The 27,339-nt window shown below is 49.9% G+C and overlaps 1 protein-coding gene across 2 annotated transcripts in view; it reads right to left on the bottom strand.

The window, feature by feature from the left end:
* LOC136590883 (inositol 1,4,5-trisphosphate receptor type 2-like) overlaps window positions 1-27,339 on the bottom strand; it is a 102,652-nt gene that overhangs the window by 11,491 nt on the left and 63,822 nt on the right. Inside the window, exons 2-3 of one of the 2 annotated variants that reach the window (XM_066588407.1) lie at window positions 26,646-26,716; window positions 5,476-5,591 (exon numbers count right to left, since the gene is read on the bottom strand). In XM_066588407.1, coding sequence (XP_066444504.1) covers window positions 5,476-5,591; window positions 26,646-26,716 — 187 coding nt within the window. The remainder of the gene's footprint in view (window positions 1-5,475; window positions 5,592-26,645; window positions 26,717-27,339) is intronic. The other variant, XM_066588408.1, reaches the window with a different exon arrangement.

The raw sequence follows: 27,339 nt of genomic DNA, 5'->3' as shown, positions 1-27,339 counted from the left end.
TAATAGTGACCCCCGTAGTGGCCCGAGTAGTAATAGTGACCCCCATAGTGGCCCAAGTAGTAATAGTGACCCCCATAGTGGCCCGAGTAGTAATAGTGACCCCCATAGTGGCCCAAGTAGTAATAGTGACCCCCATAGTGGCCCGAGTAGTAATAGTGACCCCCATAGTGGCCCAAGTAGTAATAGTGACCCCCATAGTGGCCCAAGTAGTAATAGTGACCCCCATAGTGGCCCAAGTAGTAATAGTGACCCCCATAGTGGCCCAAGTAGTAATAGTGACCCCCATAGTGGCCCGAGTAGTAATAGTGACCCCCATAGTGGCCCGAGTAGTAATAGTGACCCCCATAGTGGCCAGAGGAGTAATAATGACCCCCATAGTGGCCCAAGTAGTAATAGTGACCCCCATAGTGGCCCGAGTAGTAATAGTGACCCTCATAGTGGCCCCAGTAATAAAAGTGACCCTCTATAATGGCTGTAGTAGTAATAGTGACCCCCATAGTGGCCCAAGTAGTAATAGTGACCCCCATAGTGGCCCGAGTAGTAATAGTGACCCCCATAGTTGCCCGAGTAGTAATAGTGACCCCCATAGTGGCCCGAGTAGTAATAGTGACCCCCATAGTGGCCCAAGTAGTAATAGTGACCCCCATAGTGGCCAGAGGAGTAATAATGACCCCCATAGTGGCCAGAGGAGTAATAATGACCCCCATAGTGGCCCAAGTAGTAATAGTGACCCCCATAGTGGCCCAAGTAGTAATAGTGACCCCCATAGTGGCCCAAGTAGTAATAGTGACCCCCATAGTGGCCCAAGTAGTAATAGTGACCCCCATAGTGGCCCGAGTAGTAATAGTGACCCCCATAGTGGCCAGAGGAGTAATAATGACCCCCATAGTGGCCCAAGTAGTAATAGTGACCCCCATAGTGGCCCGAGTAGTAATAGTGACCCTCATAGTGGCCCCAGTAATAAAAGTGACCCTCTATAATGGCTCTAGTAGTAATAGTGACCCCCATAGTGGCCCAAGTAGTAATAGTGACCCCCATAGTGGCCCGAGTAGTAATAGTGATCCCCATAGTGACGCCAGTAATAAAAGTGACCCTCATAGTGGCCCAAGTAGTAATAGTGACCCCCATAGTGGCCCAAGTAGTAATAGTGATCCTCATAGTGACGCCAGTAATAAAAGTGACCCCCATAATGGCTCTAGTAGTAATAATGATCCCAATAGTGGTCCCAGTAATAATAGTGACCCCCATAGTGGCCCAAGTATTAATAGTGACCCCCACAGTGGCCCAAGTAGTAATAATGACTCCCATAGTGACACGAGTAGTAATACTGACCCTCATAGTGGCCCCAGTAATAAAAGTGACCCCCTATAATGGCTCTGGTAGAAAGTGACCCCCATAGTGGCCCGAGTAGTAATAATAACTCCCATAGTGACCCAAGTAGTAATAATGACTCCCATAGTGACACGAGTAGTAATACTGACCTTTATAGTGGCCCCAGTAATAAAAGAGACCCCCATAGTGGCCCGAGTAATAATAGTGACCCTCATAGTGGCCCGAGTAGTAATAGTGACCCCCATAGTGGCCCGAGTAGTAATAGTGACCCCCATAGTGGCCCCAGTAATAAAAGTGACACTCTATAATGGCTCTAGTAGTAATAATGACACCCATACTGGTTGCAGTAGTAACAGTGCCCCTATAGTGGCCCCAGTAGTAAAATAGCCCCACATAACGGCTACAGTACTAATAGTGGCCCCTAGTAATAAAAGTGGCCCCTAGTAATAAAAGTGACCCCCCATAACGGCTTCAGTAGTAATAATGACCCCCATAGTGGCCACTAGTAATAAAAGTGACCCCCTATAATGGCTCTAGTAGTAATAATGATCCCAATAGTGGTCCCAGTAATAATAGTGACCCCCATAGTGGCCCAAGTATTAATATTGACCCCCCACAGTGGCCCGAGTAGTAATAATGACTCCCATAGTGACACGAGTAGTAATACTGACCCTCATAGTGGCCCCAGTAATAAAAGTGACCCCCTATAATGGCTCTAGTAGTAATAATGATCCCAATAGTGGTTCCATTAATAATAGTGACCCCCATAGTGGCCCAAGTATTAATAGTGACCCCCACTGTGGCCCGAGTAGTAATAATGACTCCCATAGTGACAAGAGTATTAATAATGACCCCCATAGTCGCCCCAGTAGTAATAATAATGCCCATACTGGTTGCAGCAGTAACAGTGCCCCTATAGCGGCCCCAGTAGTAAAACTGCCCCCCATAACGGCTCCAGTAGTAATAATGACCCCCATAGTGGCCCCAGTAGTAATAATGATGTCCATACTGGTTGCAGTAGTAACAGTGTCCCTATAGTGGCCCCACATAACGGCTTTAGTAGTAATAATGACCCCCATAGTGGTTGCAGTACTAACAGTGCGGGTGGGGTGAGTATAAATTCCTGTAAAGGGGTCCTCCAGGTAGCGCTGGGCGGTATACACCGGGGTCAGAGTGGAGGCTGCTGCTCCGACCCTTGTAGTGGCTGGTGGTTGCAACTGCAAGAGCATCTCTTCCTGAAATCAGTGGTACCTGCAACCCTAATCCCCCCTGGCGGGCGCTGCTGGTTGAGGTTCAATGCAGCCGGTGGGCCGCAGGAAACAACGCTCACCTGTGTATTGGTGATGGACGGCCTCTGTTTACTCTAACTGAATGTGAGTGGCCGGAAGAGACCACCAGCCGGCTGCGCCTCCACTCACTGAGCGACTGCCGTGTTGTCTACAAGTGGAGACCCCCATCTATCAGCAAGTTATCCCCTTTCCCAGAAGCAGATAGCTGATGGGATACCGATATTTACACCTGGCGGCTTATAACTCAGGACAGGATATACATGCACTACGTTTTAGGTTTCCCCCTTTTAAAGATGGCAGCTGCAGCTCCTCTCACACCCCTCAGGACAGGGTGTTGCCCTCCGAGATCTCCGATAAAACCGTCACACCACCCTGCGCTCCGACAGCTCTGGGTGCGGCCGTGATCCTGCAGATTAGAAACACCGAGAAGGATCAAAGCCAGCAAGCACAATGTAAGGCGCTGTGCGACCGCACTGCAGGACACGGGCCGAGGCGAGAGCGGCACGCGGGGTTTGGCGTTTGAACGACTGTTTACACGGGCCGATCTGTTGTTCAGGTTTATGCATGCTGAAACTGACCGACAAACGAGAAGTGAACAAATCCTTGTTCGTCGTTTGGCCGCGGCGCGCATCTACACCGTACGCTGCATTCAGATTCCCGCTGGATACTGAAATACGGATGATTCGTTGGACCATAAGAAAGGGCCCTAAGAAATTATACATAGATAGTCCTGCTCCTAGCTGAGAAGTGGATATAATCATATAGAGTCTAGACAATGCTCTGTGAGCTCAGCAAGCCGACCTTCAGACTGATACATCGTACATCACTAGTCCTGCTCCTAGCTGAGAAGTGGATATGATCCTATAGAGTCTAGACAATGCTCTGTGAGCTCAGCAAGCCGACCTTCAGACTGATACATCGTACATCACTAGTCCTGCTCCTAGCTGAGAAGTGGATATAATCATATAGAGTCTAGACAATGCTCTGTGAGCTCAGCAAGCCGACCTTCAGACTGATACATCGTACATCACTAGCCCTGCTCCTAGCTGAGAAGTGGATATGATCCTATAGAGTCTAGACAATGCTCTGTGAGCTCAGCAAGCCGACCTTCAGACTGATACATCGTACATCACTAGTCCTGCTCCTAGCTGAGAAGTGGATATAATCATATAGAGTCTAGACAATGCTCTGTGAGCTCAGCAAGCCGACCTTCAGACTGATACATCGTACATCACTAGTCCTGCTCCTAGCTGAGAAGTGGATATGATCCTATAGAGTCTAGACAATGCTCTGTGAGCTCAGCAAGCCGACCTTCAGACTGATACATCGTACATCACTAGTCCTGCTCCTAGCTGAGAAGTGGATATAATCATATAGAGTCTAGACAATGCTCTGTGAGCTCAGCAAGCCGACCTTCAGACTGATACATCGTACATCACTAGCCCTGCTCCTAGCTGAGAAGTGGATATGATCATATAGAGTCTAGACAATGCTCTGTGAGCTCAGCAAGCCGACCTTCAGACTGATACATCGTACATCACTAGTCCTGCTCCTAGCTGAGAAGTGGATATAATCATATAGAGTCTAGACAATGCTCTGTGAGCTCAGCAAGCCGACCTTCAGACTGATACATCGTACATCACTAGTCCTGCTCCTAGCTGAGAAGTGGATATGATCATATAGAGTCTAGACAATGCTCTGTGAGCTCAGCAAGCCGACCTTCAGACTGATGCATCGTACATCACTAGTCCTGCTCCTAGCTGAGAAGTGGATATAATCATATAGAGTCTAGACAATGCTCTGTGAGCTCAGCAAGCCGACCTTCAGACTGATACATCGTACATCACTAGTCCTGCTCCTAGCTGAGAAGTGGATATAATCATATAGAGTCTAGACAATGCTCTGTGAGCTCAGCAAGCCGACCTTCAGACTGATACATCGTACATCACTAGTCCTGCTCCTAGCTGAGAAGTGGATATAATCATATAGAGTCTAGACAATGCTCTGTGAGCTCAGCAAGCGGACCTTCAGACTGATACATCGTACATCACTAGTCCTGCTCCTAGCTGAGAAGTGGATATAATCGTATGGAGTCTAGACAATGCTCTGTGAGCTCAACAAGCCGACCTTCAGACTGATACATCGTACATCACTAGTCCTGCTCCTAGCTGAGAAGTGGATATAATCATATAGAGTCTAGACAATGCTCTGTGAGCTCAGCAAGCCGACCTTCAGACTGATACATCGTACATCACTAGTCCTGCTCCTAGCTGAGAAGTGGATATAATCGTATGGAGTCTAGACAATGCTCTGTGAGCTCAACAAGCCGACCTTCAGACTGATACATTGTACATCACTAGTCCTGCTCCTAACTGAGAAGTGGATATAATCATATAGAGTCTTGTGTGGTGCAGAGTGTAAGCTCTCACCTACGACCTGAAGGTTGCAAGTTCAATCCCCGCGTGACTCAGGTAGCAGCTCAAGGGTGACTCAGCCTTCCATCCTTCCGAGGTTGGTAAAATGAGTACCCAGCTTGGTGGGGGGTAATGAATAATAATTACCTGAAAGCTGCGGAATAAGTTGGCGCTATACAAATACCAAGATTTATATAGAGTCTAGACAATGCTCTGTGAGCTCAGCAGTCTGACCTTCAGACTGATACATTGTATATAGTTGTGGGTAGATGTTGATTAGGTTTTGGTAAAGCCCATTTAAGTGATGCCAGGTATGACAGTCCGGTTGCTGTCAGTGTAGCACGTTGATAGACACCAGTTTGCCTCGAACTCTTCGGGTTTTCAGCTCATTGCGGATGTAAAGGCGCTTCATCCAATGGCGGCCGGTCTGGCTCACTTACCTGTAGCTTCTTGAGCAGCGCGGCTTCAGTGTTGTTCCCTTGTTTCGCCTGTTTTGCCTTCCAGAATTGTTTCTGAGCGGAGTATCTGTTCATCGGACAGACCTTAAAGAGGCAATCTGAAAAGAAGATGGAAGATGGCGTTAGTACGCAGCGTGAGGATGGGCGTCCGGCGCGGGACAGCCCCGTACGGGCCTCAAAGGAAAACGGTCCCTGTTGCCCATGGCAACCTATCCGAGCGCAGCTTTCTTTTTACCTCAGCAAACTTAGAAAAGAAAGCTGCACTGTGATTGGCTGCTCGGGGCAATGAATGAGGGGCATCACGTCTTCATGTGTAAGTGATGCTTTTGGGCGCACTATATGGAGTGATCCCCTAATGAACAGCTCCGTATACACACTGAGCGGCCCCTTTATTAGCCCCCGCCCCCTCAGGATTGGCGCCCCCTGTACGGTAATTCCCTCCGTGACCCCGGAGTGCGGCATAAAATCACGTCACAAGTTTTCCGCTGATCAGTTTCAGTGTGAATCCACATTAGATGGAAGATCCGGCGATCGGAGCGACTTCCAACGAGGCCGGTCATCGGTGCTGGACTAGCCGGAGTCTCATGTAATGGTGTGGAGAGTATACAGAGAATGGCGCGATCGAGAAAAAACATCCAGCGAAAGGGGATCCTGCGGACGGAAACAACTCATCACTGAAAGGGGTCGGAGGAGGATGTCAGGAATCGTTCTGACCAACAGGCCGCACAGTCAGCTGAATACAACGCTGGAGCTCCAACTAACGTGTCCGAACGCACAACTTGCCGTTCCTCCGCACGGATGGTATAACAGCGGGCGACCAGTTCCAGCGCCATTGTGTCTAACAGAAAGACTCCAGCGGGCAAAAGAGCGCAAAACTTGTATCACTGAGCAGCGGGAAAACATCTCCTGGTCAGATGGAGACAGATTTATGTGCTGATGGGGGTCAGAATTTGGCACAAGCAGCATGAATCGCTGACCCCTTCCTGTCAGCCGGTCAGAACATGTCAGCACCGCCATCTACAAGAAGCTTCCTGTCCGCAGGGGCCGGTATTCCTGCAGTAAGATGGTCACTTAATGGAATCTACGCCACGATGAATACTGTGGTTCTGCAGACCAAAGGAGTCCAACGCTACTATACGGGGGTCTCTAATAAAGGGGCGGTCGGTGCACATACCGCACGGTAGGACGAGGGGTGAGATCTGTAGGATGAAGCAGCCTGTGTCCGCGGACCAGCACGAATACCTGACAGTATTAGGTAAGAATTGCGCAGAGAAGAGGCGCCCTTCGTGTTTTCCCTTTTCCCAGAATGTCACAAGATTTTAACAGATCTGATATTTTTCCATAAACATTCACAAGTTGTCATGAGAGACAAAGTAAGTGGACCCATTCCCCCAATAACCAGCAAATGCAGCCCTCAGCTAGTCAGCGACTAATGAAAGTCAGGGCGGACTTGGTTTCCCGTAAAGCAGGATATGCTGTATTTGCGGTACGCTGTATCTAATCTCAGTTTCCAGCTGCAGCCTTCCCAGATTACATGAAAGGGATCCGGAGCGCTATCACCCATGACTATCGCCACCGCAGAGGTGAAGTACAAGTGGCGCTATTGAGAGACACACTCAGGACCGGCCGACGTGGAACCAACTGACCCGTCCCACACATGGGCCGTCTGGTTCAAAAAACACCATTTCAAACAACCTACTAGGGGTTTCTGGGTAAATAGAGACCGTTCCCTAATAGCCAGAATGAAGAGAGAAACTAAAAAGAGCAACTCCTGGAGGAGCGGACACATCCATGCATTACTCAAGAAACTAGTCATTTGAATGTGTCATACTTCATTTCTCCTGTGGGGGAGCTGCAGGGAAACTGAATCTTTGCTAACAGAGTACAGAGAGCAACTAAAAAGACTGTCTCCCCCTTTAGAGGACCTGATATGTTCATGCATTACACAAAATATTCATTTAACTGTGTAATACATCATTTCTCCTGTGGAGGTGCCGCAGGGAAACTGAATACTTGCCATGGAGGACCTGGTACATTCATGAATGCCACAGGCAAACAATTGATTTGTTGGAAGGCTGCCTTCCAATAGGTGGTGCTATAGAGGTATTGCTCCAGCTTTTCATTTGCATATTTCCCAGAGGAGCATGCTTGACCTTAGAAGTCTCATCCCATCTTCTAGGTGCTCTCCCTAAGATAAACCGACAACCTTCCCCGACCTACATCTATAAGCCTCTCACTATCCAAGCCAGAAACCTACTGCACGCTGATGAGGGGCAAAAACCCCCAAACAGCTGCCTGGTCTCAGTTATGATCTCCTTCTGCAGAAGACTCTGGCTTTAGCTCATAATTCCCAGTCATTGTTACAAGGCTTGTTATAGGGTCTGATTGCAGTAATGTTGTCTTCCAATAGGTGGTGCTGTAGAGGCATTATTCCCAATTTCACACAAACTATTGATTTGCATGTGTAATACTTCATTTCTCCTGTGGGGGAGCTGCAGGGAAACTGAATACTTGCTACCAGAGTGCAGAGAACTAAAAAGGCTGTTTCTGGTTTACGATTTTTTAGTTCAACTTGTAAAGTTGCAGCTTGCATTTCTACTTCTTGCCGCCATGTTCTCCTCTTACCCGAGTTATATACTGTGGAACTATAGAGAGTGTCTCCCGTGGAGGACCGGGTACATCCAGGTATTGGGGCCACTCACGAGTTATCCCGCAGCTATTAGGCCCAATGCCCCTGTGCGGACGGTAGTTATAAGCCCCGCGTGTCTCCCGTGCAGCAGAGCCACAGCTCCAGAAGCCGACAGCGATGCATTAGCATCCGCAGGGCACATAGAGGCACGCGGAGGGGATTTTTCCCCAGCATGCACTTTGCACACATGAGAATAAATCGCAGCATGCTCCATTTTCCTGCGGCTCTCCTGCACGGACGGCCCATGCAGCTTCCACACCCGCAGCTGTTTTTGTGGCGCGGATCCGCGGGGGGAGCAGCAGATGTAAAGGAAAAAAGTGTGCACGCTGCCAGCGCGCCGAGCGCATCCGCCGGGCAGAAGGAAGACGATCTGGCTGCGACAGAGAAGAGCGGCGCAGCGTCCGGAGGGGTAAGCAATGTCTTCCCCCCCGCCCCATGGCGGCGGGCGCGGATTCAGCAGTGCACACCAGCCCTTCTATTGAACCCAATAGCTTTCTGCCTTTAATGTTCACCTGCAGAATTCCACCGCGACATTTACTAATTGCCACGGAAAAACGTGCGGCCGGCTTCCACTAAACTCAATGGAAGCCGTCCGTCAGGCGATACTTCCGCTGTGAGCACAGCGGAAGTATCATGTGATTAAGTGCCACCGCCCACTACCAGGCGTCATATGCTGCACTGTGCATGCGCGGCAGATCCGGAGAGGCGAGTACGGGGTCTTTGGGGGGCTCCGTGTCGGACTCCACTGTGATATTCCGCTGGCAGGAGGCCTTACACGAGCTATTGATTTAACTGTGTAATACTTCATTTCTCCAGTGGGGGTGCTGCAGGGAGGCTGAACACTTGCTGCCGGAGGTCTCCATACATTACAGGTATTTGTTCTGGGTTCCAGCAGCAAAAATCGGTCATCTGGGAACCATTATGGCAAAAAGTGATTATCCAATGTGACAACTAGTGGTGGCCTATCCTAGGGGTCAGCTGGGCCGACTGACCATCAGCTGCCAAGCAAGTGCAATTGTCCACTGAGCTGATTTCTGCAGGAAGCAAACAGCCCCATCCCATTGCAGTGGCCCAACTTGGTATTGCAGGCCATGTTTTACTGCAATGAACAGGAGCTTGGCCTGCCATACCAAGCCTTGTTGCTGCAGTTGGAACAGAGCTGTCTGGGACATGGACCTAAAGAACAGCTGATCGGTGGGGGTCCGATCTACTACTGATGACCTTTCCTGAGGATAGGCCATCAATAGTTTACAATTGGGCAGCCCTTTTAGAGCTATGCCACGATTGGCTGCACCATTAGATATTGAGGTCCTAATTAAAGGGGTTGTTCAGTTGGAAACTTGATTCCACGTCCACATTCAGGATAAGGCATCGATAGTAGATCAGCGGTGGTCTGCCGCCCAGAAACCCCTTTTATGAGCAGTTTTCCACTGATTTCTGCAGGAAGCAGACAGCTCCGCTCTCACTGCAGTGGCCATGCTTGGTATTACAGGCAAAGTTCTCAATGAAATTCATGGTGCTTGTAATACCACACCGGGCCACTGCTATAAGAACGAGACTGTCTACTTCCGGCAGAAATCAACTCCTTGCAGGAGATTACGGACTCCGTGAACAGTTGATCAGCGGGGATCTACAATGGACGGCCATCAGTAGTTTACAAATAGACATCCCCTTTAAGTATCTTGCGTATAGTTACATGGTTCCATAATCCAGCAGGTCACTAATACTACTGAGGTCACGGATCACATCTTGTGGAGAGGGGGTGCAAGAACGGGGGTTAACTGAGGAAGCTGTAATGGCAGGCAGTCACCCAGCTTTCCCAGGTACAGAGAACTAATCGGCTGAACAGAATTTGCAACAACCGTGCGAAAGAGCACGATGCAAATAATCGTACGACCCGGGGCCATAGGAGAATAACCCCGCCCCTGAGCCGCGCCTGCGTGCGTTGCATCCCGTAACCTTGCAGCCTTCAGATGTCCTTGTGCTGCGCCCGCTGTAATTAGCAGCGCTATTATCCAATAACCAAAACAAACCCGGCGCTCCTCACGTGTCGCTGCGTGCCGCTCAGCAGGCCTTCCTGCTCCCAGGACAATTAACTGTTTGTTCCACCGCTGCGCAGATAGTGGCTGGTTGTCACCCCACACAGCGCTGCGCCGGCGCAACGTCACCCCGGACATCACACAAAACACGGCTGTTCTTGTATTCTGTTGGTTTTATTTTCGTTGCTTTCTATGTGGCTAGCGAGGGGTTAAAGGGATATAAACCCGTACTTAATACTAGAAGAGGTACCAGGACATCCAGCAGCCAGACTGCAGAGGGGGTACAAAGACTGTCCATCCGGGGGCCCGAAATACCATGCACTTATAATGGGCAGTGTGTATTACCGTACTTCACCTAAGGTGGCACTGCAGGAAAACTGTCAACTAGAAAGGGAAACTCTAGTACCCTGTTGCACCACCTCTAGCTTGGATACAAGATGTGATACGATTGGACATGAAGGCTCTAGTACCCTGTTGTACCGCCTCTAGCTTGGATACCAGATGTGATACGGGCGAGCATGGAGGCTCTAGTACCCTGTTGCACCACCTCTAGCTTGGATACAAGATGTGATACGATTGGACATGAAGGCTCTAGTACCCTGTTGTACCGCCTCTAGCTTGGATACAAGATGTGATACGGGCAGGCATGGAGGCTCTAGTACCCTGTTCTACCTCCTCTAGCTTGGATACAAGATGTGATACGGCCGGGCATGGAGGCTCTAGTACCCTGTTGTACCTCCTCTAGCTTGGATACAAGATGTGATACGGCCGGGCATGGAGGCTCTAGTACCCTGTTGTACTGCCTCTGGCTTGGATATAACATGTGATATGGACGGGAATGGATAGTACCTTGTTGCACCGCCTCTAGCTTGGATACAAGATGTGATACGGGTGGACATGGAGGCTCTAGTGCCCTGTTGTACCGCCTCTAGCTTGGATACAAGATGGGATACAGGCGGGCATGGAGGCTCTAGTACCCTGTTGTACCGCCTCTAGCTCGGATACAAGATGTGATACAGGCAGGCATGGAGGCTCTAGTACCCTGTTGTACCACCTCTAGCTTGGATACAAGATGGGATACAGGCGGGCATGGAGGCTCTAGTACCCTGTTGTACCGCCTCTAGCTCGGATACAAGATGTGATACAGGCAGGCATGGAGGCTCTAGCACCCTGTTGTACCGCCTCTAGCTCGGATACAAGATGTGATACAGGCAGGCATGGAGGCTCTAGCACCCTGTTGTACCGCCTCTAGCTCGGATACAAGATGTGATACAGGCAGGCATGGAGGCTCTAGCACCCTGCTGTAACACTTCTGGCTTGGATACAAGATGTGATTCGACACTCCAGCTTCTCACACCCCAATAATGCGCCCCCCTCTGGTAACGGGGTGGAATCTCTTCTCTGCGTCGTAGAGGCGTCTAGTGGCCAACAAGCTCTACAAGCGGAAGAAGAGGTCACTGCACACAAGGAGCCTCCGAGAGCCTCTTATAGGCCAAGGGGGAACCACGTCTAGGGTGTCAGCTAATCACTACAACTCCCATCATCTACAGATCGGTCTGAGATCAGCAGGACGGGGTCTGCAGCAGAACGACAGCTTCTTGTGAGTGTGGTGGGTTTTGACAGACAGTATACATATACGCACTCGGGTCGTGGTTCCTCGTACGCAGGCCCGATGCAGGCTTATAAACAAAGCTCACAGAAACAGAGGGCAGATACGGATATCCACTGCAGGAAGGTCGCCGTTTACCTGGTGGCGGGCAGTGAGACAGATTGCTGCATGCTGCCAGGTTAAACACTTCACTGCTTGGGCTGTGCGGGTTGTGCCATGTATGTGTGGCACACAGATCTATGGCGGTCTTCCTGGTATCAGTTCTTATGGTGCGGGCTGGGTCTGTTGGCAACCACCCCTCCCCCACTCTGGGTTGTGCCATGTATGTGTGGCGCACAGATCTATGGCGGTCTTCCTGGTATCCGTTCTTATGGTGCGGACTGGGTCTGTTGGCAACCACCCCTCCCCCACTCTGGGTTGTGCCCTGTATGTGTGGCGCACAGGTCTATGGTGGTCTTCCTGGTATCGGTTCTTATGGTGCGGGCTGTGTCTGTTGGTAGCCACCCCTCCCTCCCCATGGGTTGTGCATTGTATGTGTGGCGCACATATCTATGGTGGTCTTCCTGGTATCAGTTCTTATGGTGCGGGCTGGGTCTGTTGGCAACCCCCCTCCACCACGCACCCCACCCTGGGTTGGGCCCCATATGTGTGGCGCACAGATCTATGGCGGTCTACGGTATCAGTTCTTATGGTGCGGGATGAGTCTGTTGGCAACCATCCCTCCCCCACCCTAGGTTGTGCCCTGTATGTGTGGCGCATAGATCTATGGCGGTCTTCTGGTATCAGGTCTTATGGTGCGGGCTGGGTCTGTTGGCAACCACCCCTCCCCCCACACTGGGTTGTGCCCTTATGTGTGGCGCACAGATCTATGGCGGTCTATGATATCCGTTCTTATGGTGCGGACTGGGTCTGTTGGCAACCACCCCTCCCCTACCCTGGGTTGTGCCCTGTATGTGTGGCGCATATATCTATGGTGGTCTTCCTGGTATCCGTTCTTATGGTGCGGGCTGGGTCTATTGACAGCCACCCTGGGTATGCCCTGTATGTGTGGCACATATATCTATGGCAGTCTATGGTATCAGTTCTTATGGTGCGGGCTGGGTCTGTTGGCTACCACCCCTCCCCCACCCTGGGTCGTGTCCTTATGTGTGGCGCACAGATCTATGGCGGTCTTCCTGGTATCAGTTCTTATGGTGAGGGCTGGGTCTGTTGGAAGCCACCCCTCCCCCACCCTGGGTTGTGCCCTGTATGTGTGGCACACAGATCTATGGCGGTCTTCCTGGTATCAGTTCTTATGGTGCGGGCTGGGTCTGTTGGCAGCCACCCCTCCCCCACCCTGGGTTGTGCCCTGTATGTGTGGCACATATATCTATGGTGGTCTACGGTATCGGTTCTTATGGTGCGAGCTGGGTCTGTTGGCAGCCGCCCCGCCCCCACCCTGGGTTGTGCCATGTATGTGTGACACATATATCTATAGCGGTCTATGGTATCAGTTCTTATGGTGCGGGCTGGGTCTGTTGGCAGCCACCCCACCCCCATCCTGGGTTGTGCCCTGTATGTGTAGCGCACAGATCTATAGCGGTCTTCCTGGTATCAGTTCTTATGGTGCAGGCTGGGTCTGTTGGCAGCCACCCCTCCCCCACCCTGGGTTGTGCCCTGTATGTGTGGCGCACAGATCTATGGCGGTATTCCTGGTATCAGTTCTTATGGTGCGGGCTGGGTCTGTTGGCAGCCACCCCGCCCCCACCCTGGGTTGTGCCCTGTATGTGTGGCGCACAGATCTATGGCGGTCTTCCTGGTATCAGTTCTTATGGTGCAGGCTGGGTCTGTTGGCAGCCACCCCGCCCCCACCCTGGGTTGTGCCCTGTATGTGTGGCGCACAGATCTGTGGCGGTTTTCCTAGTATCAGTTCTTATGGTGCAGGCTGGGTCTGTTGGCAGCCACCCTGGGTTGAGTGGCTGATCAGTCAGCGGGCACCTGACCATTGCTGCTCCTTACATGCTTGCCCCGCAGTGCATCTCATGTATCCGGCCTCTTTCTGTCAGCATTTGATCCCCTCTGTGATGTAGGCTTATACACCAATCAGCAGCCATCATTAGTCTGACTACTGGCGCTCGCACACCATTCACTCCATTATTTGTTCCCGCTTTCACAGAACTGACCAGAATTGCGCTGTTTCCTCCAGAAGAAACCGGTTACTATGACAACCGAAGGAAACAGGAAGAGCTGCTTCCTCCATCTGATGCAAGGAAGCTGAGTGTAAAGGGTTAGCGGCGCAGTCCGTAGGGGGTGCTAGTGGGGCATGCACGTCTCTGAGGGGGCCCCCTGCTGGTCACCCCCTTACCAGGGACCGACTCCTGTCCTGGTGGGCTCCATGGACAGCCCTCCGGTCCACGGCTGACCCCGCTGATCATCGGCTTCATCAGACACGACGCCCGCTTCACTTACTGCGCTCATGGGTAAATGGTGAAATCGTGGATTATGCAGGAATAATATTTCTTAACCCCTTCGTGACCAAGACGTCTTTTTATGGCGGTCACTAAACCTGCACACGCATCTTTGTAAGCCGGTGGATTGGCTGACTACTGACAGCAGGGCTCCAGCTCTAACCTCCAGGAATGGAAAAAGACCCCAGATCCTGGCAGTTTAACCTCTCGCATGCCACAATCTAGAGCAACTGCAGATTGGTATTCCGCAACTCCTAGCCGCACGTGTGAACGAACTGGCGGAGGCCCGTGCCTTTCAGCCAGGATCGTCCTTGTGGACGGCAATAGCAGAACCCCCCCATTTACATCTGGTCATGTGAGACCAACCTTATATAGATACAAAACAACACATAATCAGTATTACTGAATTCATACCGACCCGGAAAATGTATATATTTAGTGATTTCTGGTGAACGCGATAGGATTATTAAAACGTAGAGGCAGAAAGGTTTCCTCTTCGCATCTCCAAAAAAAGAAATAAAAAGCAATCCAAAAGTCACCTGTGCCTCGCGGAGCTGCTGGGAAATCCAGTGATCAGTTGTAATCTGGCAGTGTTCCTACAGCACACCCACAGGAGAGATGAGGTATTACACTGAAATCAATAAGGTGTCCATGTAAGGAAGGCATCCGCCGGGTCCTCCAAGGCTCCTTGCTACTGGCTCCTTTATGGCTAATAGATGAGGAACGTGGCATCCTACTGACTCAAAATACCCTAATAGTGTAGGACCAGACAACCTATATAACTGAGGGCTTGTCCTAAAAGCTTACAATCTAGGGGATGGCAATAGTTCTGGGACAAGTGTTAAGCAAACAGGACTGCGGATCTCTTCAGTAAATGACCCCGCCATCCAGTAAAGCTTTCTGACTGTCCTGTCAGCTCTTAATACTGAAGAGACGTCAGGACTGAGAGGAGCCGCAGCGTGATAAAAGATAAGGTGTAACCCTGGGAGGCCACGGCCCTGGTCACACAAAGACAAGGTGTAATCGTGGGAGGCGGCGGCCCGGGTCACACAAAGACAAGGTGTAACCCTGAGAGGCGGCGGCCCTAGTCACACAAAGACAAGGTATAACCCTGGGAGGCGGCGGCCCGGGTCACACAAAGACAAGGTGTAACCCTGAGAGGCGGCGGCCCTAGTCACACAAAGACAAGGTATAACCCTGGGAGGCCACGGCCCTGGTCACACAAAGACAAGGTGTAATCGTGGGAGGCGGCGGCCCGGGTCACACAAAGACAAGGTGTAACCCTGAGAGGCGGCGGCCCTAGTCACACAAAGACAAGGTATAACCCTGGGAGGCGGCGGCCCTAGTCACACAAAGACAAGGTATAACCCTGGGAGGCGGCGGCCCTGGTCACACAAAGACAAGGTGTAATCGTGGGAGGCGGCGGCCCGGGTCACACAAAGACAAGGTGTAACCCTGAGAGGCGGCGGCCCTGGTCACACAAAGACAAGGTATAACCCTGGGAGGCGGCGGCCCGGGTCACACAAAGACAAGGTGTAACCCTGAGAGGCGGCGGCCCTGGTCACACAAAGACAAGGTATAACCCTGGGAGGCGGCGGCCCTGGTCACACAAAGACAAGGTATAACCCTGGGAGGCGGCGGCCCTGGTCACACAAAGACAAGGTGTAATCGTGGGAGGCGGCGGCCCGGGTCACACAAAGACAAGGTGTAACCCTGAGAGGCGGCGGCCCGGGTCACACAAAGACAAGGTGTAATCGTGGGAGGCCGCGGCCCGGGTCACACAAAGACAAGGTGTAACCCCAAGAGACCGCGGCCCGGGTCACACAAAGACAAGGTGTAACCCAGGGAGGCGGCGGCCCGGGTCACACAAGGACAAGGTGTAACCCTGAGAGGCGGCGGCCCTGGTCACACAAAGACAAGGTATAACCCTGGGAGGCGGCGGCCCGGGTCACACAAAGACAAGGTATAACCCTGGGAGGCGGCGGCCCGGGTCACACAAAGACAAGGTATAACCCTGGGAGGCGGCGGCCCTGGTCACACAAAGACAAGGTGTAACCCAGGGAGGCGGCGGCCCTGGTAACACAAGGACAAGGTGTAACCCTGGGAGGCCGCGGCCCGGGTCACACAAAGACAAGGTGTAACCCCAAGAGACCGCGGCCCGGGTCACACAAAGACAAGGTGTAACCCAGGGAGGCGGCGGCCCGGGTCACACAAGGACAAGGTGTAACCCTAAGAGGCGGCGGCCCGGGTCACACAAAGACAAGGTGTAACCCTGAGAGGCGGCGGCCCGGGTCACACAAAGACAAGGTGTAACCCTAAGAGGCGGCGGCCCTGGTCACACAAAGACAAGGTGTAACCCTGAGAGGCGGCGGCCCGGGTCACACAAAGACAAGGTGTAACCCTAAGAGGCGGCGGCCCGGGTCACACAAAGACAAGGTGTAACCCTAAGAGGCGGCGGCCCTGGTCACACAAAGACAAGGTGTAACCCTAAGAGGCGGCGGCCCTGGTCACACAAAGACAAGGTGTAACCCTAAGAGGCGGCGGCCCTGGTCACACAAAGGCAAGGTGTAACCCTGGGAGTCGGCGGCCCTGGTCACACAAAGGCAAGGTGTAACCCTGGGAGGCCGCGGCCCTGGTCACACAAAGACAAGCTGTAACCCTGGGAGGCCGCGGCCCGGGTCACACAAAGACAAGCTGTAACCCTGGGAGGCCACGGCCCTGGTCACACAAAGACAAGGTGTAACTCTAAGAGGCGGCGGCCCTGGTCACACAAAGACAAGGCGTAACCCTGGGAGGCCGCGGCCCGGGTCACACAAAGACAAGGCGTAACCCTGGGAGGCCGCGGCCCGGGTCACACAAGGACAAGGTGTAACCCTAAGAGGCGGCGGCCCTGGTCACACAAAGATAAGGTGTAACCCTGAGAGGCGGCGGCCCGGGTCACACAAGGACAAGGTGTAACCCTAAGAGGCGGCGGCCCGGGTCACACAAGGACAAGGTGTAACCCTAAGAGGCGGCGGCCCTGGTCACACAAAGACAAGGTGTAACCCTGAGAGGCGGCAGCCCTGGTCACACAAAGACAAGGTGTAACCCTAAGAGGCGGGAGCCCGGGTCACACAAAGACAAGGTGTAACCCTGAGAGGCGGCGGCCCTGGTCACACAAAGACAAGGTATAACCCTGGGAGGCGGCGGCCCGGGTCACACAAAGACAAGGTATAACCCTGGGAGGCGGCGGCCCTGGTCACACAAGGACAAGGTGTAACCCTGGGAGGCCGCGGCCCGGGTCACACAAAGACAAGGTGTAACCCCAAGAGACCGCGGCCCGGGTCACACAAAGACAAGGTGTAACCCAGGGAGGCGGCGGCCCGGGTCACACAAGGACAAGGTGTAACCCTAAGAGGCGGCGGCCCGGGTCACACAAAGACAAGGTGTAACCCTGAGAGGCGGCGGCCCGGGTCACACAAAGACAAGGTGTAACCCTAAGAGGCGGCGGCCCTGGTCACACAAAGACAAGGTGTAACCCTGAGAGGCGGCGGCCCGGGTCACACAAAGACAAGGTGTAACCCTAAGAGGCGGCGGCCCTGGTCACACAAAGACAAGGTGTAACCCTAAGAGGCGGCGGCCCTGGTCACACAAAGACAAGGTGTAACCCTAAGAGGCGGCGGCCCTGGTCACACAAAGGCAAGGTGTAACCCTGGGAGGCCGCGGCCCTGGTCACACAAAGACAAGCTGTAACCCTGGGAGGCCGCGGCCCGGGTCACACAAAGACAAGCTGTAACCCTGAGAGGCGGCGGCCCTGGTCACACAAAGGCAAGGTGTAACCCTGGGAGGCCACGGCCCTGGTCACACAAAGACAAGGTGTAACCCTAAGAGGCGGCGGCCCTGGTCACACAAAGACAAGGCGTAACCCTGGGAGGCCGCGGCCCGGGTCACACAAAGACAAGGCGTAACCCTGGGAGGCCGCGGCCCGGGTCACACAAGGACAAGGTGTAACCCTAAGAGGCGGCGGCCCTGGTCACACAAAGATAAGGTGTAACCCTGAGAGGCGGCGGCCCGGGTCACACAAGGACAAGGTGTAACCCTAAGAGGCGGCGGCCCTGGTCACACAAAGACAAGGTGTAACCCTGAGAGGCGGCAGCCCTGGTCACACAAAGACAAGGTGTAACCCTGAGAGGCCGCGGCCCTGGTCACACAAAGACAAGGTGTAACCCTGAGAGGCGGCAGCCCGGGTCACACAAAGACAAGGTGTAACCCTGGGAGGCGGCGGCCCGGGTCACACAAAGACAAGGTGTAACCCTAAGAGGCGGCAGCCCTGGTCACACAAAGACAAGGTGTAACCCTGAGAGGCCGCGGCCCTGGTCACACAAAGACAAGGTGTAACCCTAAGAGGCCGCGGCCCGGGTCACACAAAGACAAGGTGTAACCCTAAGATGCGGCGGCCCGGGTCACACAAAGACAAGGTGTAACCCTGAGAGGCCGCGGCCCTGGTCACACAAAGACAAGGTGTAACCCTAAGAGGCCGCGGCCCTGGTCACACAAAGACAAGGTGTAACCCTAAGAGGCCGCGGCCCTGGTCACACAAAGACAAGGTGTAACCCTGAGAGGCCGCGGCCCTGGTCACACAAAGACAAGGTGTAACCCTAAGAGGCCGCGGCCCGGGTCACACAAAGACAAGGTGAAACCCTAAGAGGCGGCAGCCCTGGTCACACAAAGACAAGGTGTAACCCTAAGAGGCCGCGGCCCGGGTCACACAAAGACAAGGTGTAACCCTAAGAGGCGGCGGCCCGGGTCACACAAAGACAAGGTGTAACCCAGAGAGGCGGCGGCCCGGGTCACACAAGGACAAGGTGTAACCCTAAGAGGCGGCGGCCCGGGTCACACAAAGACAAGGTGTAACCCTAAGAGGCGGCGGCCCGGGTCACACAAGGACAAGGTGTAACCCTAAGAGGCGGCGGCCCTGGTCACACAAAGACAAGCTGTAACCCTGAGAGGCGGCGGCCCGGGTCACACAAAGACAAGGTGTAACCCTAAGAGGCGGCGGCCCGGGTCACACAAAGACAAGGTGTAACCCAGAGAGGCGGCGGCCCGGGTCACACAAGGACAAGGTGTAACCCTAAGAGGCGGCGGCCCTGGTCACACAAAGACAAGGTGTAACCCTAAGAGGCGGCAGCCCGAGTCACACAAAGACAAGCTGTAACCCTGAGAGGCCGCGGCCCGGGTCACACAAAGACAAGGTGTAACCCTAAGAGGCGGCGGCCCGGGTCACACAAAGACAAGGTGTAACCCTAAGAGGCGGCGGCCCGGGTCACACAAGGACAAGGTGTAACCCTAAGAGGCGGCGGCCCGAGTCACACAAAGACAAGCTGTAACCCTGAGAGGCCGCGGCCCTGGTCACACAAGGACAAGGTGTAACCCTAAGAGGCGGCGGCCCGGGTCACACAAAGACAAGGTGTAACCCTAAGAGGCGGCGGCCCGGGTCACACAAGGACAAGGTGTAACCCTAAGAGGCGGCGGCCCGGGTCACACAAAGACAAGGTGTAACCCTAAGAGGCGGCGGCCCGGGTCACACAAGGACAAGGTGTAACCCTAAGAGGCGGCGGCCCGGGTCACACAAGGACAAGGTGTAACCCTAAGAGGCGGCGGCCCGGGTCACACAAAGACAAGGTGTAATCGTGGGAGGCGGCGGCCCTGGTCACACAAAGACAAGGTGTAACCCTGAGAGGCGGCGGCCCGGGTCACACAAAGACAAGCTGTAACCCTGAGAGGCCGCGGCCCGGGTCACACAAGGACAAGGTGTAACCCTGGGAAGGTGGCCCGGGTCACACAAAGACAAGGTGTAACCCTGGGAGGTGGCGGCCCGGGTCACACAAAGACAAGGTGTAACCCTGGGAGGCGGCGGCCCGGGTCACACAAAGACAAGGTGTAACCCTGGGAGGCGGCGGCCCGGGTCACACAAAGACAAGGTGTAACCCTGAGAGGCGGCGGCCCGGGTCACACAAGGACAAGGTGTAACCCTAAGAGGCGGCGGCCCTGGTCACACAAAGACAAGGTGTAACCCTGGGAGGCGGCGGCCCGGGTCACACGCAGCAGGAAGATTATTACATGCCGTTGCGTCACATTTCCTTTAAGGAGCCGTTTTAATAGAGGTCTGTAGAGTGGGCCTTCCTCCATTAGGGCTCTGCTAAGAATTAGTGACTCCAGTTTAACTGCATTGTCTTTGGGGTCTGATGTAGTCCGAAATCCACCTCTTGTATCATTGCTTCAGTTTGAGGTTTTGTCCTCCATGCTTTATCCTGCAGTCAATATATGGAATGTTCCTAGAACCGCTTCTATGGGAAAACACTACTTCTTTATCCCTGCTCCACTAGAACAGAGCTTTGCTCATTGATTCCATCTTAGCTGTACTCTGATATCCACCTTTTGTGTCATTGGTTCTGTTTGCTGTTCTGTCCTCCATGCTTTATACTGCAGTCAATAAATTAAATCCTCCTATAAAGGTTTCTATGCGAAACATTAGTTTGTAGCTCTGCTGGATTAGGACACATCTACATTCAGTGACTCTGGTGTAGCTGCACTGCCTACTGGACTGTTAGGTAGTCTGAAATCCACCTCTTCTGTCATCACAGTGCCACAGCTACACCCCATCTCTCCACCATGATTTATACTGCAGTCATAATAGGAAATGTTCTTATACGATATCATTCATGCTTTTAGCTATGAGCAGTGCCTCCCACTCAGCTGCTCTGTCTCCCCCCCATACTTTACACTGCTACTGCTCTAGGAAATGCTTCTAAGATGGTTTCATTGGGAACCCACTACTGCTTTGTAGCTCTGCTGCATTAGGACCTAGCTATGATCAGTGACTACGGTTAGCAGTGTGTCTAAAGGAGTGTGAGGAAGTCTGAACTCCACCGTCTGACTCAGCAGACAGTCAGGCAGATGCTTTCTCTCCCCACCATGCTTTATACTGCAGCCTTTCTTATTTAGCACATGAATCCCAGCTAAACCAAAACTTCATTCAGCTAACATTGCAAAACTAGATTGGAATATAAAGTCATTAAAGCAAGTCAAACTCACCTATAAAATTCCATCCGGTGAAACAGACATAGAAGGTCCAACATCAGACCCCGGCCAGCAGGGGGCGCAACAGTAGAGCAACTCAGGCAACAAATGGCTGAAAACCTTTAGACAATCCAACCGAAACTAACAAAAACCCTTTCTGGAATTCATATTTTTCTAATCATTAACAACCCCTTTTACTACAGTACAACCCCACCCAACCCTCCGCATAAACCCGCAGGTAACCCCGAACACCCAGCACCCCATAGCACAGCCGCAGGGGGTCACAACCGAGATATCAGGAGGCACTCTGACACACCGAAGAACATGTCAGAGACAGCTGAGGAGTACATGGCAAACAGCTCCCACAACGGAAGCCCAGAGACAGCCGACCGAGAGAGACAGCCGACCAAGAGAGACTGCCGCACGCATCAGAATCTAACAGATAAAGCATTAAAGTCCATGAAAAAAACACCTCTAACACAGAATTACCTCCTGTATTACTCCAGAGCTGCACTCACTATTCTGCTAGTGGAGTCACTGTGTACAAACATAACTTATCCTGTATTATACTCCAGAGCTGCACTCACTATTCTGCTAGTGGAGTCACTGTGTACATACATAACTTATCCTGTATTATACTCCAGAGCTGCACTCACTATTCTGCTAGTGGAGTCACTGTGTACATACATAACTTATCCTGTATTATACTCCAGAGCTGCACTCACTATTCTGCTGGTGGGGTCACTGTGTACATACATTACTTATCCTGTACTGCTCTTGAGTTACATCCTGTATTATACCCCAGAGCTGCACTCACTATTCTGCTGGTGGAGTCACTGTGTACATACATTACTTATCCTGTACTGATGCTGAGTTACATCCTGTATTATACTCCAGAGCTGCGCTCACTATTCTGCTGCTGGAGTCACTGTGTACATAAATTACTTATCCTGTACTGATCCTGAGTTACATCCTGTATTATACTCCAGAGCTGCACTCACTATTCTGCTGGTGGAGTCACTGTGTACATACATTACTTATCCTGTACTGCTCCTGAGTTACATCCTGTATTATACCCCAGAGCTGCACTCACTATTCTGCTGGTGGAGTCACTGTGTACATACATTACTTATCCTGTACTGGTCCTGAGTTATTTCCTGTATTATACCCCAGAGCTGCACTCACTATTCTGCTGGTGGAGTCACTGTGTATATACATTACTTATCCTGTACTGATCCTGAGTTACATCCTGAATTACCCTCCGGAGCTGCACTCACTATTCTGCTGGTTCTCAGTGATTCTGTGGCTGTCTTCTCCATGCTGGGTCTTGCTGGCGGTCACTAGTCGGCGGGTTGGTTACGGCACGCAGTGATGATTATCCAGTTGGAAGCAGCGGACGGACTTCAGCCTTGCGGTAGTGTCAGATAATATAACCCCCGGCTGCCCGGAGCCCGAGGTGCATCCAGCGTCTTACTAACATAAGTCACTGCCCTAAATTACCTGCTCCTTAAACCAAGATGGCAGCTATCGTAGCGGTTCCGCAGGCAGTCACCCAGCTTTCCCGGAGTCCTGAGAGTGCTGCAGTTTGCTGCTCACCGGGTTTCATGCGCGTAAAACAGAGGTTGCTAATAACAACCAAGAGTCGTCCGACTCTGGCTTGAAAATGAAAGCAGTGGTCTGATTGGCTGTAATGGGCGTTGCCTCTAGCAACCAGTTTCCAGCAGTGACATAATTGGTCCTCAATGTCACTCATAAGGGACAATCAGGAAGGTTACCGTAGCAACCAGTAAGCCATTGGCTGTTCTTCTACAAGGTGATAGCTAGAATCTGGTTGTTACAAACAGCAGCCAATCAGATCACTGCTTTCATTTTCAAATCTCTGACTTTCATTCTGATTGGTTGCCAATAAAAATACAAATTTACTACATTGCTGATGTGTAGGTGTCAGATACAGGTAAAAAGTATGTGACCCCCCCGCCCCCCTCCCGAAGCCTTCTACAAGACCTCAACTAACAACATGCTGAGAGCAGAGCCGCTCGTACCTTATACCTCACATAAACCTGTTATGGGAAGCGGCAGTCATCCGTGTCTCCTTAAGTAATACAAATGACAGCAGTGTACAAACATCCCTGTCTCCATGACAACCAAACAAACGCCAAATACAGTGTATCATTACTAGATCTACCGCTACACAGTGCAGAAACAACAATCCAAACTAATCCTATACATATTCTTATACATAGGGGGCAGTATTATAGTAGTTATATTCTTGTACACAGGGGGCAGTATTATAGTAGTTATATTCTTGTACATAGGGGGCAGTATTATAGTAGTTATATTCTTGTACATAGGGGGCAGTATTATAGTAGTTATATCCTTGTACATAGGAGCAGTATTATAGTAGTTATATTCTTGTACATAGGGGGCAGTATTATAGTAGCTATATTCTTGTACATAGGGGCAGTATTATAGTAGTTATATTCTTGTACATAGGGGGCAGTATTATAGTAGTTATATTCTTGTACATAGGGGGCAGTATTATAGTAGCTATATTCTTGTACATAGGGGCAGTATTATAGTAGTTATATTCTTGTACATAGGGGCAGTATTATAGTAGTTATATTCTTGTACATAGGAGCAGTATTATAGTAGTTATATCCTTGTACATAGGGGGCAGTATTATAGTAGTTATATTCTTGTACATAGGGGGCAGTATTATAGTAGTTATATTCTTGTACATAGAAGGCAGTATTATAGTAGTTATATTCTTGTACATAGGGGGCAGTATTATAGTAGTTATATTCTTGTACATAGGGGGCAGTATTATAGTAGTTATATTCTTGTACATAGGGGGCAGTATTATAGTAGTTATATTCTTGTACATAGGGGGCAGTATTATAGTAGTTATATTCTTGTACATAGGGGGCAGTATTATAGTAGTTATATTCTTGTACATAGGGGGCAGTATTATAGTAGTTATATTCTTGTACATAGGGGGCAGTATTACAGTAGTTATATTCTTGTACATAGGGGGCAGTATTATAGTAGTTATATTCTTGTACATAGGGGGCAGTATTATAGTAGTTATATTCTTGTACATAGGGGGCAGTATTATAGTAGTTATATTCTTGTACATAGGAGCAGTATTATAGTAGTTATATTCTTGTACATAGGAGGCAGTATTATAGTAGTTATATTCTTGTACATAGGGGGCAGTATTACAGTAGTTATATTCTTGTACATAGGAGCAGTATTATAGTAGTTATATTCTTGTACATAGGGGGCAGTATTATAGTAGTTATATTCTTGTATATAGGGAGCAGTATTATAGTAGTTATATTCTTGCACATAGGAGCAGTATTATAGTAGTTATATTCCTGTACATAGGGGGCAGTGTTATAGTAGTTATATTCTTGTACATAGAGGGCAGTATTATAGTAGTTATATTCTTGTACATAGGAGCAGTATTATAGTAGTTATATTCTTGTACATAGGAGCAGTATTATAGTAGTTATATTCCTGTACATAGGGGGCAGTGTTATAGTAGTTATATTCTTGTACATAGAGGGCAGTATTATAGTAGTTATATTCTTGTACATAGGAGCAGTATTATAGTAGTTATATTCTTGTACATAGGAGCAGTATTATAGTAGTTATATTCTTGCACATAGGAGCAGTATTATAGTAGTTATATTCCTGTACATAGGGGGCAGTGTTATAGTAGTTATATTCTTGTACATAGAGGGCAGTATTATAGTAGTTATATTCTTGTACATAGGAGCAGTATTATAGTAGTTATATTCTTGTACATAGGAGCAGTGTTATAGTAGTTATATTCTTGTACATAGGGGGCAGTATTATAGTAGTTATATTCTTGTACATAGGAGCAGTATTATAGTAGTTATATTCTTGTACATAGGGGGCAGTATTATAGTAGTTATATTCTTGTACATAGGAGCAGTATTATAGTAGTTATATTCTTGTACATAGTAGCAGTATTATAGTAGTTATATTCTTCTACATAGGGGGCAGTATTATAGTAGTTATATTCTTGTACATAGGGAGCAGTATTATAGTAGTTATATTCTTCTACATAGGGAGCAGTATTATAGTAGTTATATTCTTGTACATAGGGGCAGTATTATAGTAGTTATATTCTTGTACATAGGGGGCAGTATTATAGTAGTTATATTCTTGTACATAGGGGGCAGTATTATAGTAGTTATATTCTTGTACATAAGGGGCAGTATTATAGTAGTTATGTTCTAGTACATAGAGGACAGTATTATAGTAGTTATATTCATGTACATAGGGGGCAGTATTATAGCAGTTATATTCTTGTACATAGGGGGCAGTATTATAGTAGTTATATTCTTATACATAGGAGCAGTATTATAGTAGTTATATTCTTGTACATAGGGGGCAGTATTATAGTAGTTATATTCTTGTACATAGGGGGCAGTATTATAGTAGTTATATTCTTGTACACAGGGGGCAGTATTATAGTAGTTATATTCTTGTACATAGGGGGCAGTATTACAATGGTTATATTCCTGTACATAGGGGGCAGTATTATAGTAGTTATATTCTTGTACATAGGAGCAGTATTATAGTAGTTATATTCTTGTACATAGGGGGCAGTGTTATAGTAGTTATATTCTTGTACATAGGGGGCAGTGTTATAGTAGTTACATTCTTGTACATAGGCGGGCAGTATTATATTAGTTATATTCTTGTACATAGGGGGGGAGGTATTATAGTAGTTATATTCTTGTACATAGGGGGCAGTATTATAGTAGTTATATTCTTGTACATGGGGGGCAGTATTATAGTAGTTATATTCTTGTACATAGGGGGCAGTATTATAGTAGTTATATTCTTGTACATAGGGGGCAGTATTACAGTAGTTATATTCTTGTACATAGGGGGCATTATTATAGTAGTTATATTCTTGTACATAGGGGGCAGTATTATAGTAGTTATATTCTTGTATATAGGGAGCAGTATTATAGTAGTTATATTCTTGTATATAGGGAGCAGTATTATAGTAGTTATATTCCTGTACATAGGGGGCAGTGTTATAGTAGTTATATTCTTGTACATAGGGGGCAGTATTATAGTAGTTATATTCTTGTATATAGGGAGCAGTATTATAGTAGTTATATTCTTGTACATAGGGAGCAGTATTATAGTAGTTATATTCTTGTACATAGGGGGCAGTATTATAGTAGTTATATTCTTGTATATAGGGAGCAGTATTATAGTAGTTCTAGTCTTCCCTAAAAAAGGGACACAACCAGTTTTCTTACCTCTGAACTTTTTGGGTGGATTGGCCAGGTCTCCGGCTTCTGGATGAACCACACATCTGTCATCCACCAATCTGGAGAAAGTCAAACATAATGCTATATATAAGAGACCTGGAACACTCAAATATTTACAGAGCAAAGGATGACAAGAAGATCAGATAACTCCTGGCTAATCGAGTTCCATAGGTCTGTAGGATAACAGGCAGGGTAGCAGGGCCCTGCAGAGCTGAGTCGATGCATTCGTTAGACATCGTCACAATGGGCACCTTTACGTTTTTTACCACAGTGGGCACATGGGCAATGCAGTGAATGCGAAAAAAAAGTGTTGAGAACAATTCCTAAAAAGGTAGCTACTGTTTCTGCAGTGAGAGGCCTGGTGTTTCTGGGAAGCCATAAACCTCATCTCGGCTGTGACTGTGTGGATACAATGTACCCATTGCTGTACATTACAGATGCCCCACAGAACGAGGTACGGCATGCCTCCTATGTATGGTAGACTTAGAACTAAAGCAACTACTAAAAGGCTCTGGGGGTCCGGTGTGTCCATGATGCCTCCACAGTGTGACAACTGGGAGGGGCAAGAATCAAACCCCTGATCATTATCGCTGTCTTGTTGGTGCCCTCGTGTAATTACAGCGATCACTCATCCATAGACCCATTTGTGTACGCTCCCTATAATTACAACAATTGGATTTAC

This window comes from Eleutherodactylus coqui, unplaced genomic scaffold (genome assembly GCF_035609145.1).
Source record: "Eleutherodactylus coqui strain aEleCoq1 unplaced genomic scaffold, aEleCoq1.hap1 HAP1_SCAFFOLD_229, whole genome shotgun sequence".
NCBI classification, from domain to species: Eukaryota; Metazoa; Chordata; class Amphibia; order Anura; family Eleutherodactylidae; genus Eleutherodactylus; species Eleutherodactylus coqui.
Note: the sequence above shows the minus strand (reverse complement) of the source record. Positions and strands in the feature narration are given on the sequence as shown.